The 15,545-nt window shown below is 32.9% G+C and overlaps 1 protein-coding gene across 5 annotated transcripts in view; it reads left to right on the forward strand.

The window, feature by feature from the left end:
- The window catches only part of CEP128 (centrosomal protein 128), a 632,097-nt gene that overhangs the window by 531,322 nt on the left and 85,230 nt on the right, over window positions 1–15,545 (forward strand). For all 5 annotated transcript variants that reach the window (XM_037832153.1, XM_037832154.1, XM_037832157.1 and 2 more), the window contains one exon: window positions 8,133–8,156. In XM_037832153.1, coding sequence (XP_037688081.1) covers window positions 8,133–8,156 — 24 coding nt within the window. The remainder of the gene's footprint in view (window positions 1–8,132; window positions 8,157–15,545) is intronic.

The raw sequence follows: 15,545 nt of genomic DNA on the forward strand, positions 1-15,545 counted from the left end.
CAAGGAAGCAAAAAAGAAAGCAAGGAAAGACATCAGAAGGAAAGAAGGAACAATGGATGAAAGGAATAAAGGAAAAATGGAGGAAACTTATACAGCCTAAGGAATAGTTTATATTCTGGATGTATTTATTTGCATATATACAACTCCTTAAATTTTGTTTTAAAGTTTTAAAGTAGGGTAAAAAATGTATAATTCTTGTTCTTTTTCAGTGTCCCTGGGCAGTGTGTGTTTTACCTTATCCTCTCTTTCCAGAAACCTTCAGGGTTTGCTGCAGGGTCACCCCTGTGAGACAGGAAGTAATTCTAATAGGATACCAACACCTTAGAAAAGGGATTGCCAAACTACCTGCAGTCCATGTACTCTCCTGCAACTACTCAACTCCGCTATTAGAGCAGGACTGTCTTCCAATAAAACTTTATTTACAAGTGTTGAAATTTGAATTTCATATGATTTTCATGTCATAAAATATTATTCTTACTTTGATATTTTCAACCAATTAAAAAATATAATAACCATCCTTAGTTGTGGGCCATATAAAAACAGGCAGCAGGCAAGATTTGGCCTGCTGCTCTGTTTTGCTGACTCCTAACCTTAGAATGACTTAGGTTAATGGTTATCTCCGGAATGCCTGAGTTTTAAAAGATAAGTCAAAGAATAAATTTTTTTTGAGTTCTCCCATAAAGAGTAAATCCCTGTTGGTAGAATTTTAAGTACTTAAGTTCAGTTTTGAGTAGTCAGGCCTTCCCAGACTCCCAAATTCACACTATCAGGTCTAAGTTACCCATAACATTGTGAACACTAAGAGTAACTTTCATTACCAGCCAATACTGCTGAGGTGTGTCTGTTAGTTCATTAACAAGCTCTCATCTTGCTTATTCCTTCCTTTCATAGACTTTGGAATTTAGGATAAGTTACTTCCATGAATGATTCTGAAAGCAAAACAATTGAGATTTTGAATTAAATCACTAGTCCTTATTTATAATCCTGAACCATTTAACTGCAGGTAATAGTTTCTCTAAAATTTCTGACTTTAAGTTGGATAAGGAGTTACTTGGAGAGAATGTTCATTAAAGTATGTGATTATATACAGAAATTTAAAAATTATTATAGTCCTATTGGTGTTATTTTTTTTTACAGCTATGACTATTTAGAGTACTTTCCCATTTCTTTAAGATAATAGACCTTTCAACTTTTTTCTTTTACTCAAATCTCTAAAACAGCCAAAGCTACTGTTTAGAATTCCACCTTGGGAAGATGCTAGTGAGACTGCAGTGAAAATTCAGAGTGAAGCTCAATTTGAAGAAAAAGCAGTTAAGTATTTCATAGGTAGGAATATTTAGGATATTTGGAACTGAATAGTAAAAATACATCTGCTTTCTTTAGTCATAGAGGATAAGTCAGCGTTCAGTTATACTTCCCAGAAATGCACCAAAACTAAGTTGTTTGGGTTTTTTTCCCCCCTTGGTTTTCTGAGATAGTAAAAACAGTACACCATTAATTATTGGAATGAAGATTATCTGAAGTTAGTTTAAAATCTTTTAACCACCTTTCCCTTCTTACCTGCACTTGTGTATTAAGAAACAGAGGTTAATAATTGTTTTAATTGAAGTAAAGCTGATTTAGGAAGGGGGGGGGGGTGACCTAACTTATGTCTGCCAAATATATTATTTGAAAGCTATCTGCTAATATTTTTATTATCTTTATCAGTGACTCTCTCTAGTATAGAATGGTAAGATGTAACTGTGCAAAGAGGCATATAGAAGGAATGTGAGAATGAGGTGAGAAAGAGAATCTCTAATATAATGGTCTTTGTGCTTTAATTCCTGAAAAGTATTGAGTAAATGACTTTGATATAAATTGGAATTCCTCAAATATAAGTGATTTAATTCCCAAGGCAGACTATTTGCTTTTGCCTTTTAATGACTCAAATGTGTGACATGCATGATAGTCAACAATCAAGTGCTATAATTAAAATATTCCAGAGGAAGGAGCCTGGGAAAATGGGTTTGATGGGTGCTGTGGGTTTCATTGTGAACATTCTTGAGTTCTCCCACAAAGAAAATATCCCTGTGTTGGTAGAAGCCCAGTAGATATGCTCTCTTGAGGGAAACAAAGGAGATGTCAGCCTCCATATTTGGTGACAATCAGATACGCACCCCTTTGTATACCAGAAAATGAAAGCATACCCTATTGTTTTCTGCAAGTTCTGCATGACACAAAGCTGTTGATAAATTATGCCATAATCCCCATTGCATCATGATTTACATAGTTCAGAGCATATTCTGCTGATACATGACCAAACTCACAACTGGAGACATGTACTTTATTTTTTAACATATAAATCCTCAGGAAAAAAAAATTTGTTGTGTTGGTTTCTGGGCTGTTGGTTTCCCCCCTACTATCCTCCTGCTGATCTCTAGACATCCCTTTTTGGGGACTGTCAATCTTTTAAATTACATAGGTTTTCATTTGCATTGTTCTAAACCACCATCATAGCCTTTATTGTATCTGCAAATAATCTTTAATTGTTCCCCAGCCCAGATGCCATTCCCTGAACAAATACCTTTGTTACCTGTTATCAGCAGTTTCACTGTGGAATTGGACAGTTCCAGGAGCAAGATAATTATGTGTCTTTTGCCCTTCATTTTATTTGTTATTGTCTCTAATAGGCACACACCTGTGCACCACATGACATTTGCACTTTAAAGGAAGAATCTTTAAGTGTTTAGTCTTCATTTTAAAGGAAAAAAGATAAAAAAAAGGTAGATTTTTTTGGTATTAGTTTCATACAGCTAACTGGAAGTGTTTACGGGGACTTTAATTAGCAACCTTGCCTAGCCTCTCAGGCTGCATTTTCTGGTCTGAAGTTTGTTGAAATAAAACCAACAGAATTTCATTTCCATATCTTTCTATTTATCTTCCTCCTCCACCCCACATGCATTCCCCACCCCACAAACCCATGTACACATCCTACTTCAGTGTAAGTGCAAACACAGTCCTTCCTAAGCAGTGCCAAACTGAAGTATAACAGTCAGTAATGGGCTCGTAACAAACAAACAAACTTCAAACCCAAACACCAACCTGAACATAAAACAGAAGAAAGCTACAGAGAACTGTACTCAAGTCTTTATCATTCCAATGGTAGTAAATAACAGAACAGTTCAGAAATGTAAAGCAGACACTCTGACTCTATTCTTAAATCCTGTGATAGTGTCTGTTTTGCTTCTATCGGGGATTTGCCACACCTGGAGTGAAAAACAGGTAATAGACCATTACTGGGTATTCCCTCTAGGCTAGCACATGATACAGCCCTTCAAACTGGCTTTTCTTGAAAGTCAAAATGGTTTTGCTTTGTTTTTCTATTGATAACATTTTAGACATAACCTTGATGTCTTGCCCTGGTTTTCTTTTCAGTATTTCTATTTTGTTGTTGGGATCCTGAGGTAGGTGATTTGAAAGAGGCCTTTGAGCAGCTAGTGAAATGAGGGTTAATAAAGATTGAATACAAGTACCTAAATCAAACACAGAATGACTGGGAAGTCACTGCAAGCTTCTCTTATGCCATCCATCCTAAAGTTTTTCTTAAGTATAGATAAACTTTGATTTTTAACAGATAACATGGAATTGCATGTACAGATCATTGATGCATTTGGTACATTCAAAGACAACCTATGCTATATTTTAAGGTATTTTTCTGGTATTGCACATTGAGGTTGTTGTGGGTTTTTTTTAAACTCTTTGTTTTAATTTATTTTAAATTGTGATATGAAATGCTGATCTTTTTGGTGATGGTTAATCAAAGCCTTTTCCTTTTCTTTCTTTTCTGAAAAAATATCTTGAAGCTCAGAAAAGAATGCATTTGAAATTATTTCCAGCTCATTTAATTATCGAAAAATGATTGGCAATCTGTTAAATGTAATGGACTGTCATGTGGAAAAAGCCTATAGTACATATTTGCATTTCCTTCTATCCTACATATAGGAAATAGCAGGCAAAGTGTGAGTGTTGATTAAACAGAGTTAACATTAACAGGAAGAACTGCATGCAGTGATTAGGGTAAAGCAGAGTGGTTTCCTCCAGAAGAGAGGTTTTGTGCCTTTAGAAAGCTGATGTGTTTTCTTTTTTGAAAATTACACATCTATAAGTCACTCAGTTCCAAACAAGTTTTCGGTATTGCTCAATACCACCCTGAAATCTTCTTAGATTTGGAAGAGATAGAGATTCTTGTTACATGTGTATGCCAGTATTGTGCTTTCTCATATGTTAATGGATATATTTAAAGCATTCTTGGAAATGCTGCATTATTGTGATGAAATGAAGTCACTAGACTGTTCAGTTGTACTTTCCAGAGGCAGAAGAACCCTGCTTATTTAGACCTATAAAGCCGTCTAGTTCATCTCTTAAGATGGATGGATCTGTGTGTGTGGCTAATTGATTGACTCAGCTGAATCAAATAAACTCTTAATGATCAAGGATTCAGCTATCAGCAATCCATTTACCACTCATTTCCTAACTCAGCCCACAAATATTAGCATCTCAATCCATGGTAATGAATTTGCCTTGGTTCATTCATAGAGCCTATTGTGATCAAGTAGCAAATGAATATATACAGCCAAAGGCAAGTTATCATAAAAAGTTAAAATACATCTTTTTTATAGTACATATATTATAGGCCTTCCCCAAATCTGACTCTTCCTACTTGATCTATCAAGTCAAGAATAAATTAAAACATGTTGTCTAGCAGAATTTTTTTCACATGGAAATTAAACTATCACTTATTGATAAGAAGAGCCATTAGCACTCTCCATTGGAACTCAGTAATTATTTGTTGCCATTTTAGGTGTTTCTTGAACTCCCCCCCCCCCTTAGGTAGAACAAAAGAATAGCGGAAGAGGGACTATGAGATTACAAAAAACAAAACAGGTGTTTTTCCCCCAAGAACTTAATTCCTTCAAAATATTTGAATGTAGTTTCTCCCTTGATTTTTGTTTAACACTCCACCTCCACTTAATGTTTCATATTTTTACTTCTGCCCTGTGTTCTTATAGTCACAATTGTTTCTTTCCTTGTTATTGATATTACTTTTCAGTATTTCATAAAAGAGATATAAATAGATTTGGTTTAATGAAGAAATTTGGTTGTATAATAATCTTTACATCTTATTTCAGGTGTTTTTATTTGGAGCAAAGGACTTAGAGGTCCATGGGTAGGCGGGCTTCAGAGAGTCTGCAGTTCCCCTAGAAGTATATGCAAACTTAATATGTGTCTTTTGTGTGTAATATACATTTTCTTCAAGAGAAGGTCAAGTTTTCATCACACTTCCAAGTCCATTACTACAAAAATAAGAACAGTTGATTTGTTAAAACCACCTGCAATCCCGTGATAGATGTGTCTTCCTTACTCCTAGAGGCTGTCTTCCCTCTCCATTCCTCCCACCTCACATTCCCCTTTCAGATTCCTAGCCTTGCTTTTCTTTTTAGGAGTCAGGTTTGGGGTTCTGTGGGGATATTGAACCTGCAGGCTGAGCTTGAAGATAAAGTCTGTAGAAATGAAAACTGGAGATAAAAAAAGAAAATACAACAACAAGTCCTAGCGACAGTGAGAGAGATTAACAAAAATTTAGTTTATTTTTGGTGTACTTATATGTTCATTTTAGTGACCTTTTTTTCATGGACTTTTTGAAAATAATATTAGCTTAAATTACCTCTATTTTAATAATAAGAAAATGACAGGAAGTATGCAAATATTTTGTTTTAGAATAAGGATTTGCAATAGCCTAATTCTTAGGTATACAAGATTATAATAACTAATCTTTTCTGCCAAGAAAGAAGCCAGCTATCCATTTAGATTTTTCAAATACATTTCTTAAAATTTAAAAGCAAGTAATAATAGTTCATAAGGACTAGGAATAGTTTCTTTTTATTTGTAGCCTACAGTTAATACCAGTAGTAAAAACACCTCTACAATTTAGACAAAGCTCACTAATTAGCAATAAGAGCTGATGTTTGTTATTAGCTATTGTGGATTAGCAAATTTAATTATTGAAATTCAGATTAATGAACTAAATTTCCTATTTCCCTAATTTACCCATTTAAAAATTCATATTATATGCATTTTTTCATTGAACTCTCCTGCATTACCATTTTGGAATGAAGTAGTTTATAAACAAACAAGCAACAACAAATAAACTACATCCAAACATATTATTTATTGACATGTATTTATTAACATGGAACAAAATAGAGTTGTTTGATCATTTGATTCCACAGTCATGTAGACTAGGCACATATTTCTTTTATAATTTTATGAAAAATATTTAAATAAACTGAAGACACTAATATATAAATTGTAGTTAAATTATTTTAACAAACACTGAGGTATGGATTAATACAGACAGAATTTAATACAATTCTGTTTTGATATCATATAAAATCACCTATTTCAAACCAGCTCTATGTGTACATTAAAAATATGCAACTCCTAAGTATACAAACCCACAAAATCATGGTATGGAGAAGACCATGTATTTACAGTCCCCAGTAGGGCCAGTAAATATTTTGAGTCTTCTAAAATGGTTCCTAGAAAGTGGTACTGCCCAAAGGCTGGCTGTCTGTACAAGGCATCCAAAAAGTGATTCTGTTTAGTCTTCAAAAGATAATAAAGCATTGCTGAATGGTTTTGTCCCAGATGCACTGTGAATAAGATGTCTGATAACAATAGCACAAAGCCCTCTAGAGGCATCATATGTATTATGAAATGCTCGAATGTTATAATCCATAAGTCGTCAACAAATAGCAGTTATTAAATGAAAATTATGGAGGCAAGGTCCTCTCAAGTACACCCAAAAAAATGCAAACAGATTATGTTGCTTTAAACTGTCTGCTTTGAGCTGATTTTACATAATGCGTTCATTTTAACTTGTGTGCATACAGCCGAATGTTTAAGGGGTAGAAATGTTCAACTCAGTTTCCCATTCTGAGAGTAGGATCCAGTTGCAGAAGCCCCCAGAGGCGAGCACCTAGTGTTTTAAGTGAGGCTGAGACAATGCAGGGAAGGACCAAGTTCATTCTGCTCCTAAGGCCGCACACAGGGCCACAAGAAACCTGACCTGAGTAGCTCTCAACACCAATTTTCCACTTTCCCTATTAGAGAAAATGGTTAATTAATTTGATTAATCAAAAAAAGAAATGCAGATTTCACAGAACTTCTCCAACTGCTTAAAACAAGAGAAAAGAAAGAAAAATGGCCTTGGTCCTCTGAAATGAAAGAATGGCTTTCCATTTTCTTAAATCTTCAGGCCTTCTTTTCTCAAATTCCACCTTTTTTCTTTGGTAGAGGCTTTATCAGCTCTGAAAAGAATTAAGAAAACAACTGTTGAGAATACATTTTCTTAATCATTTAGCTTGTCAAGCAATATTGTCATTGACCCCCTTTAAAACCAGTATTTCTATAAAACTTTCTAAGATGCTTTAGGTGATGAAGGCTCATCTTGGTTCAGAACTGGCTCCATGTGGCATATCTTCATTGTTTCCCTTCCTTGTTTTCAGTAACAATTGACTTCTTATTTTAATTAATTGAATCATTCTTATGTCTGAACTTTACCTTCCTGTGAGATCACACTTTGCACTATATACCTAACTGAAAGTAACTGGTGTATGTGCTAAATGCCAAGGATTAGCTTTTGAGGGTCTAATGTTAACTAGGGCTTTTGTTCTCCCGGTAGGCTTAGAGCTTGGAAATCTCTTTTTCTATATTACTACTATCATCATATTGTGGTTCATATATTCAAAACTATCTAATATTTATATATCCTCATATAGATAAATAATTTAACAATTAAAAAAATGGTAAGATCTATTCCTTTCAGTCACCATACCTGAATTTATTCTCTTTACTATTAAACCTTAAAATTAAATCTTGTAGTCATAGCATTAGCTGAGATGGAAAAAGGTATAGTGATTTTTTCATGATTATTTTTCTTTTGTAAAGATCAATCTGAATAGTTGTTTTCATTTTTCATGTTATAAATTATTACTAATAGGGGAGTAAATGGGAAAATTGAGAATTAAGTAAATTTAAAGTGATTTTTAATAGGTTTAGTTTTATAATTATATATTATGCTTTATTTGCAGGACCGTGTAATTACCTTAGAAACGGTAAGTTGGTACATTTGCTTTCTCCTTGTATCAGAATTACTCCCGTCTCCTGATGATTTGAGGGCACTCCCAAAAGAAGTAGTTCCAGAAGGCATTTCTAAAGCTGCATCTAAGATTCAAAGGGGATAATGAGATAAACTATACCAAAAAAGGTATGTGAATACAGTCTTTTAAAATAGAATAATAAGAAAAAAACAAAAATGTGAACATATTTAAGTGGTCACTGCAGTCTCAGGACTGATAAGGTGTATTAACTTATGGAAAACCTAATTTGTTTAAATATTATCGATACCTTGTATATATTTTTCTATATTTCATATTGTTAAAAGGACTGGTTTATAAGAAACTGAGATTAGTTTGCTGTTTATACCTCGAGGTTCAGGTTTTCAACCATCTTGTTTTTTTAGATTGTTTTCACTAATGTCCAGAAAAATGATAAATCTGGCCAGCCTTTGTAGGAATGTAGTCTTAGGAAACATTTTTCTAATGCATGGATGTAAAAACTAGATGTCTGCAATATTTATTGAAAAATATTTATTTTTAAATAGAAAAAAAAGGGGGACAATTTATTGTTCAACAATAAAGTAATGGTTAGGTAAATTATGGAATTTCCTCCCAATATGTCACAATGGTTATGGAAAATGCCTAAGATATGATGTTAAATGGAAACAAATTCAAGGTAAAAATTGGGTGTACTAATGACAATATATAATCATAAAGACCATGTGAAAAAAGAATATAAGAGAATGAGAAAACAAATAATAGTGGTTTGTTAGGAAAGCATTATGGATTGTGATTTCATTCCTTTCTCTGTTTTTCAAGTCTTACATAATGTGGTTATATTGCCTTTATAAATAAATATTTTTTATAATAAAAGCCATGTGAAGTGAAAGAGTATTTAAATAAATTGTAGGACCTCAATATGATAGAATAATATTCAGCCATGTTTTCAAAAAGCAAATATTTCCATGCAGTTAGATGATAAATAAAACTACATAGAGAGTATGATACAAATATTGAATATGTATATTTTTATAGAAAAAGACTTTAAGAAAATATACAAAATGTCGAGAGTGGCTTGTTCGGAATAGTGGTGCTTTTTATTTTCTCTTTTATTTGTTTAATGATAAAAAATAAGAAAACTTTTAACAATAAGGTGGATAAGAATAAAATATTTGTGACCATGAGGAAGGGAAAGTACCTTAATAAAGCACATTTAGTCCTGTGTAAGCAGTTGGTTTTGATTGACAGTGTCCAGACCCTAACAGGTAAATAACCTTAGATTTAACTGGGCCATTTGGAAAGTACACTGACCTTCTCAGTTTCAGTATGATGACATTCCAAGTGAATAAAATGTTTAGTGTTCTCTTATATATATTTTACTTACCCTTAGGAACTGTCTTGCCAACATGATTTGCCTCATGAATTAAATGCTTTTTTAAAAGCATGAATAAAAACTGAATTTTTGAGTCCCAGGATCTGGGTTTGGTATACAAAACACCACTTATAGAACATTTAACAAATCCCTTGCTTTTTGATTCCTTCATTTGTAAAAATGATAATTAAACCTATTTTATCAGGTTGTTGTGAGAATTAAGACAATATATGTGGACATTTTTAGGACAAACAAATGTTAGGATATCATTACCATTATGTGATTGCTTTTTGTTTCTTATTTAATCTGAATTATGACAATATGCCATGTGAAACTGAAAAGTCTGTCAACAACAAAAAAAGTTACAACTTTTGTTTTTATTTGTTAATCCTTTTTTATTTATTTAATCTCTTTACAAATAAGTACTATGAAATGAAATCTTAAATGCCTTATTCTGAGGATTCCCCTAGGAACAAAGATAAAACTAAAAAGACAGCATGAGAAAGATATAATTGATTAAAGGGACTAGGTTCTTTTCAGTGGCAGTTTCCTCAAGATGGTTTTAATTTGAAATAATTATCATAAGTAAAACCATAAAGCAAAATGCTCAGAAATAATGTTAAGCTCATAAATCATGAAATCTTTTGACTTTGTATGGCTTTATAAGGAGCAGATTTAATGCACTTAGTAGAATATTCAATTGATGAAGTATTTTATAGTTCATAAAATCAAATATGCTGAAAGCAATCTCTAGACCATTCATCATTATACTCTCACAACTCAGCACTTAAACCATACAAAAGTGTTGGTGGTTCACATTTGATTGGGTTGGTATTAAGGATACTCTACATGTTGCATATAGAGTGTATATTACGGTGATACAAATCTGAAAAAGTTTGAAATGCCATTATTCCATTAGGAGCATTTACAGTAGATTGATTTTGATACCTGAAAATAAGAGAGTATTCTCATGATTGTGAGAAATTTAGTTAAGTTTGTCACCAATTATCGATACGCTTAGGTCACAAATCATGAGTCCACTTTTCCTCCTCTTCCTCAACTTTTTCCTTTCCTTCACTATCAGGTAAACTCCTTGGGTCAGAAATTGGATTTTATTTGAAAATGCATCCCCAGAACCGATCAAAAATGCTTGAGGCCTGGTGGACAATTAATAAATATTTGCAGGATAAATGAATGAATGAATGCTAAACTGAATTTATCTGACTGTCACATAATACTGTACTTAGGAATACAAATATGAACAGTACCAGTCCAATGGTTCAGGGGAAAAAAATTCCCCAGAAGCACATTAATTTATTCATTATTTCCTGGTCAATACTATACTTTATTAGGTATTTCATAGAAGCTCTAACCATCTTCACTAAAGTTTAGTATGAATTCTCTTGGGAAGGAGCAGCTAAAATGTTGCATGTTGAGTCCTGAAAAAGTGATTACCTGTAAGAGAATCTTGATTGAGAGCCCAGTTCATGGGCTGTCAATGGGTCTCAGCCTACGAATATCTATTAGGCACTGGATAAAGCACTGGTGTTGACACTGAGGAGGAGAAAAGGAAAATAAATTGTGATATGTGGTTTCAATTTGCATTTTAATTCAGGAGAGACATTACTTATATATAAATAAATTTATGTTCATTATAGCACATATATGGCACACATAATGCATTTTAGGTATCTTATGAAGAAAAGATAGTTGTAAAAATATTTAAGGCATCACAGTGTTTAGATTCATCATGGAAAAGTCATGGGTTTTGTAGTTTGAGGACATCATGGAGCAGATGAGATTGATTCTGAAATGTGAAGATCAGTAGTGTCAGAAGGAGGCAGAGAAGTCATGTAGGAGATGTAATCAAAGTTTGAAGGCAGTAATCAACAAAGGGTTTGTTAAAATGGTATCTTTTAAAAAAAATAAAAGGCAAAATCATGACTCTCATACAAATATAAAATGAACTCCTGCCAAAGGTTATATTTAACTCATTAATTAATGAGGGAACCGGTAAGATGTTACAACTGTCCTAAAGGATTGTTTAAAAACCCACACATACCCAGGTAGTAAAGAATACTGAACTGAATTTAAAGTAGATGCAAAATTGCCTTTTTCCACAGGGAATGAGGGAAATCAATTGAACCTTCACCAGACAAAATTTGTTTGCATGTGTATGGACAAGAGTTATTTGTATTGCTATCATTTATCTAGAACTCACAGTTATAACTAACTCAAAGACAGGTGCAGAGAACTCGTAGATTCAGATGACCCAGAAGTGTGGTCTAGGCAAAATCTAGTTTTCCATTGAATAAACAGAGTAATTTTTTGTTCCATTTCAAAGTCTTTCACATTTTTTCCCTATAGGTTCAAAAGATTTAATATGTATTATAACACTTGGGGAAAGTATTAGGAGATGGTCTGAAGTTCTGAAATACAAACCAAGGAGTTTAAACTTGATATTTTAGATCAGGGATACAACTGGGTTTCTTCCTATGTGCCAGTTCCTACTGGTTAGTACTGACTACTGAAAAATTCTGTTAAGAAAGATTCTTTAGCTACTCTTGTATAAGAGTGCTATAACTTTGCATTCTCTGTCAAAATCATTGCAAAGTTGGGAGGTGGGAGTTGGTAGCACGACTATTTAGGTAATGGGATGACATTGATGGTTTTTAATCAGAGGTTGCAACATGGTAAGTGTACAAACATAGTAGCAGTGTGCAGGATAGATTGTGATAGTGAGAGAATGCAAGTAGGAATAGGAAAAGTGTACCTTGGAAATAATCTAGTCTTAGGAATTTGCTTGGAAAATTAAGGGTTGGAGCAATTTTTGCCAGAAAAGGAAGGGTTAAAATGGATTCCTTCTTTAGAGAAGAGAGCTAATGAACTTACTAAGTCAGAGGTAAAGCGGGAAGAGGACATATAGACAATACAGTAAGAGTCATTTTAGGAAGTGAAAGGGAATGTCAGGTGATTAAGTTTGGATATATAAGTTCATATTTCATATCACCTTTCAAATCTACATTTTAATTTCCATTAATGTTATGATAATTTAGATTCTTATACTTTTGTATTAAAGTTAGGAGTGACTGCAGTAACTGAGAAACCCCAAAATAATAGTGGATTAAATAAGATAGAATTTAATTTCTCTCTTGTGTAACAATGCAAACTTTAGCTGTCCGGGGCAACTATGATGGTATCAAGTATCAGAAACACAAGCTCCTTCTGTCTTTTTGTTCCACCGTACTCTATATATTCCTTCTCCCCCATGATTCAAGATGCCTGTTACCCCTCCAGCCCTTATATCTGCATGGTAACCAGAAAAAAGAAAGAATATAAGGGCATGTATCACTTCTGCTCATATCTCATTGGCCAGAAATTAGTCACATGATCATACCTAGCTCAAAGGATCACAAAGAGAACCATAGATTTTGGGAAATTTCAAAGAAAATTTCTAAACAACTCATAATCAAAAAGAAATTATACTGGAAATTATAAAGTATATAGAGTAAACAAAAATAGTATCTATTAAAAATAGTGAGATACAGCAAAAATTTAATGATTAAGTGCCTACGTTAGAAAAGGAGGGATAAAAATGAATGAGATTATAACCCAACATAAGAAATATAAAGGATGGCACAGTAAACTTAAAGAAAGCAAAAGAAAAGAAAAAGTAGAGAAAAGAATATAAATTCATGAAATAGAAAATAAGTATACAATGGCCAGAAATAATAAAGTAAGGTTGGTTGTTTGAAAAAATAATTTAAAAAACCTACATCCAGCAAGACTGAGCAAGAAAAAGAGAAGGTACAAATGAATAATACTATGAATGAAAAAGATGATGTAACTATAGCTATTGAAGAATTTAGCCATATAGGAATGTATTGTGAATGATTTTGCATTTATAAGTTTGAAAATTAGGAGAAATAGCTAAATTCCTAATATATATAAATATACATATATGTAATTTGCCAAAACTGAAAACAAATGGCATGAATAGTCCCATAATCCAATCAAAAGTAATAAAAAAGTTATTTGAGTCAAAAATTTTTCCAGAAAGACCACCAAGCCCAAATTATTATAAAGATAAATTCTACTAAATGTCCTAGGTAGAACATTCAAGTTTACAAAAACTTTTCCAGAGACTAGAAAAAGAGGGACCATATCCAAGTTATTTCGATTTGCCGTAGCCTTCAGGCCAAAAACAGACATAAAAAGTACAAATAAGGGAAATTAGAGGCCCTTCTCACTTATGAACCTTGATTCAGAAATAATATGCACAAAATAGTAACAGAATAATTTCAGGAATGTATAAAAAAGATAACTCATCATGTATAAATGGAGTTTAGTCCAAGAATTCAGGGTCGTTTTAATATTAGAAAATCAATTAATGTAATTCACCATAGTGAGATTAAAGAGGAAAAAAAATTAAGATTATCTCAATAAATGAATAAGAAGTGTTTATCTCACCATCGTTATCATCATCATCAAACTTTTTAGCAACCTAAGAATAGAAAGGAACCTCCTTAATGTGATAGATAAAGGTCATGTGAAAGAAATCTATGGCAGGCATCCCCCTTAATTAACCTGAAATGTTGAAAACCCTTCTTGAAGACCAGGAACAGCAAAGGATACCCCATTCCACTTTCTTTTAGACACCATGCAGGCAGTCCTAAGCAGTGCAATAAAGCTATCATTATTTGCAAATAATGCAATCACTATTAAAACAACAACAACAAGGAATTCATAGTTAAATTATGAGAAATATAGAGTTTAACAAGTTTGCTTGATAAAAACCAGTATATGAAAGGCAGTTTCATTTCTAACACCGACAAGAATCACTGAGAAAATGTAATTACAAGCATACCAATGCAAAAGCAACAAAATTTACAAAGTACATAGGAATATATCTAACAAAAAAACAAAAGTATAAATCCTTTATAGGAAAAAGACTCTGGAATAGCCAAAACACTTCTGGAGAATAACAAGGTAGAAGAAGTTGTTCTGACATTTATCAAAACTTATTAAAGGCATGGAAATTATGACAGTGTGGACTTGGCACAGAAATATATAAACAGGTCAGTGTAATCAAATAGAGAAGCCAGTAACAGAAATACTCATACATGGAGATTTGATGCTTGACAGTGCTGGCATCACAGATCAGAGGAGTAAGGATGGACTTTCAAGTAGATGGTGTTGAAAAATTGATGTGAAAAAGATGAAATTGGATCCCTATCTCATCAGATGCAAAAATAGACTAAAGCCTAAATATGAATAGCAAAAACCTTAAAACTTTAGAACATAATATGGTAGAATATCTTCTTGACCTTGGGATATGAGAGGATTTCTGGAAAAAAACAAAAGCACTGAAAGCATATATCATAAAGAATATGACTGGTAAATATGATCACACTAAAATTAAGAGACAACATAGAATGAAAAGAAAAGCCACAACTAGAATATATTTTTAGCACATAGAACTGACCAGAAATTTGTAGCCAGAACTTACTGCCTATGAAGCAATAAGAAAAAGAGACAACTCAGATTTACTACGACAGCAAAAGTGGTTAAAAGAAATGAGCAATCATTTGAACTGAAGAAGAAACACGTGAAAAAATATCAACTTCATTAGTAATTAGGGAAATGCTAATTAAAACCACAAGGAATTATCATGTTCTTTAAACTGTATGCATATATTTTAAGTACTCTTTTGTATCTGACATATTTCACCTAAATATATATATATATATTTAAAGGGAATCAAAACATGTTAGCAGAACTTTTTTTATAAAATTTTACTATGAAATGGTTAATGCTGTCCCCAATAGTCATATTCATTGATATCTGGCATGGCCTTCAAATTGTTCACACTGGGGTAGCATACTCTTGGAAATATACATTGATCTTCCAAGGGGTATTCAGGTACAAATTGTTAAAAGAAAATCCATTTCTTTAGCCTCAACTTCTACATGCACTTTTCCCTAAAATGGTTCTGCTTGAGAAGGCCATCTTAC

Source organism: Choloepus didactylus, chromosome 4, assembly GCF_015220235.1.
Source record: "Choloepus didactylus isolate mChoDid1 chromosome 4, mChoDid1.pri, whole genome shotgun sequence".
Classification (NCBI taxonomy): domain Eukaryota; kingdom Metazoa; phylum Chordata; class Mammalia; order Pilosa; family Megalonychidae; genus Choloepus; species Choloepus didactylus.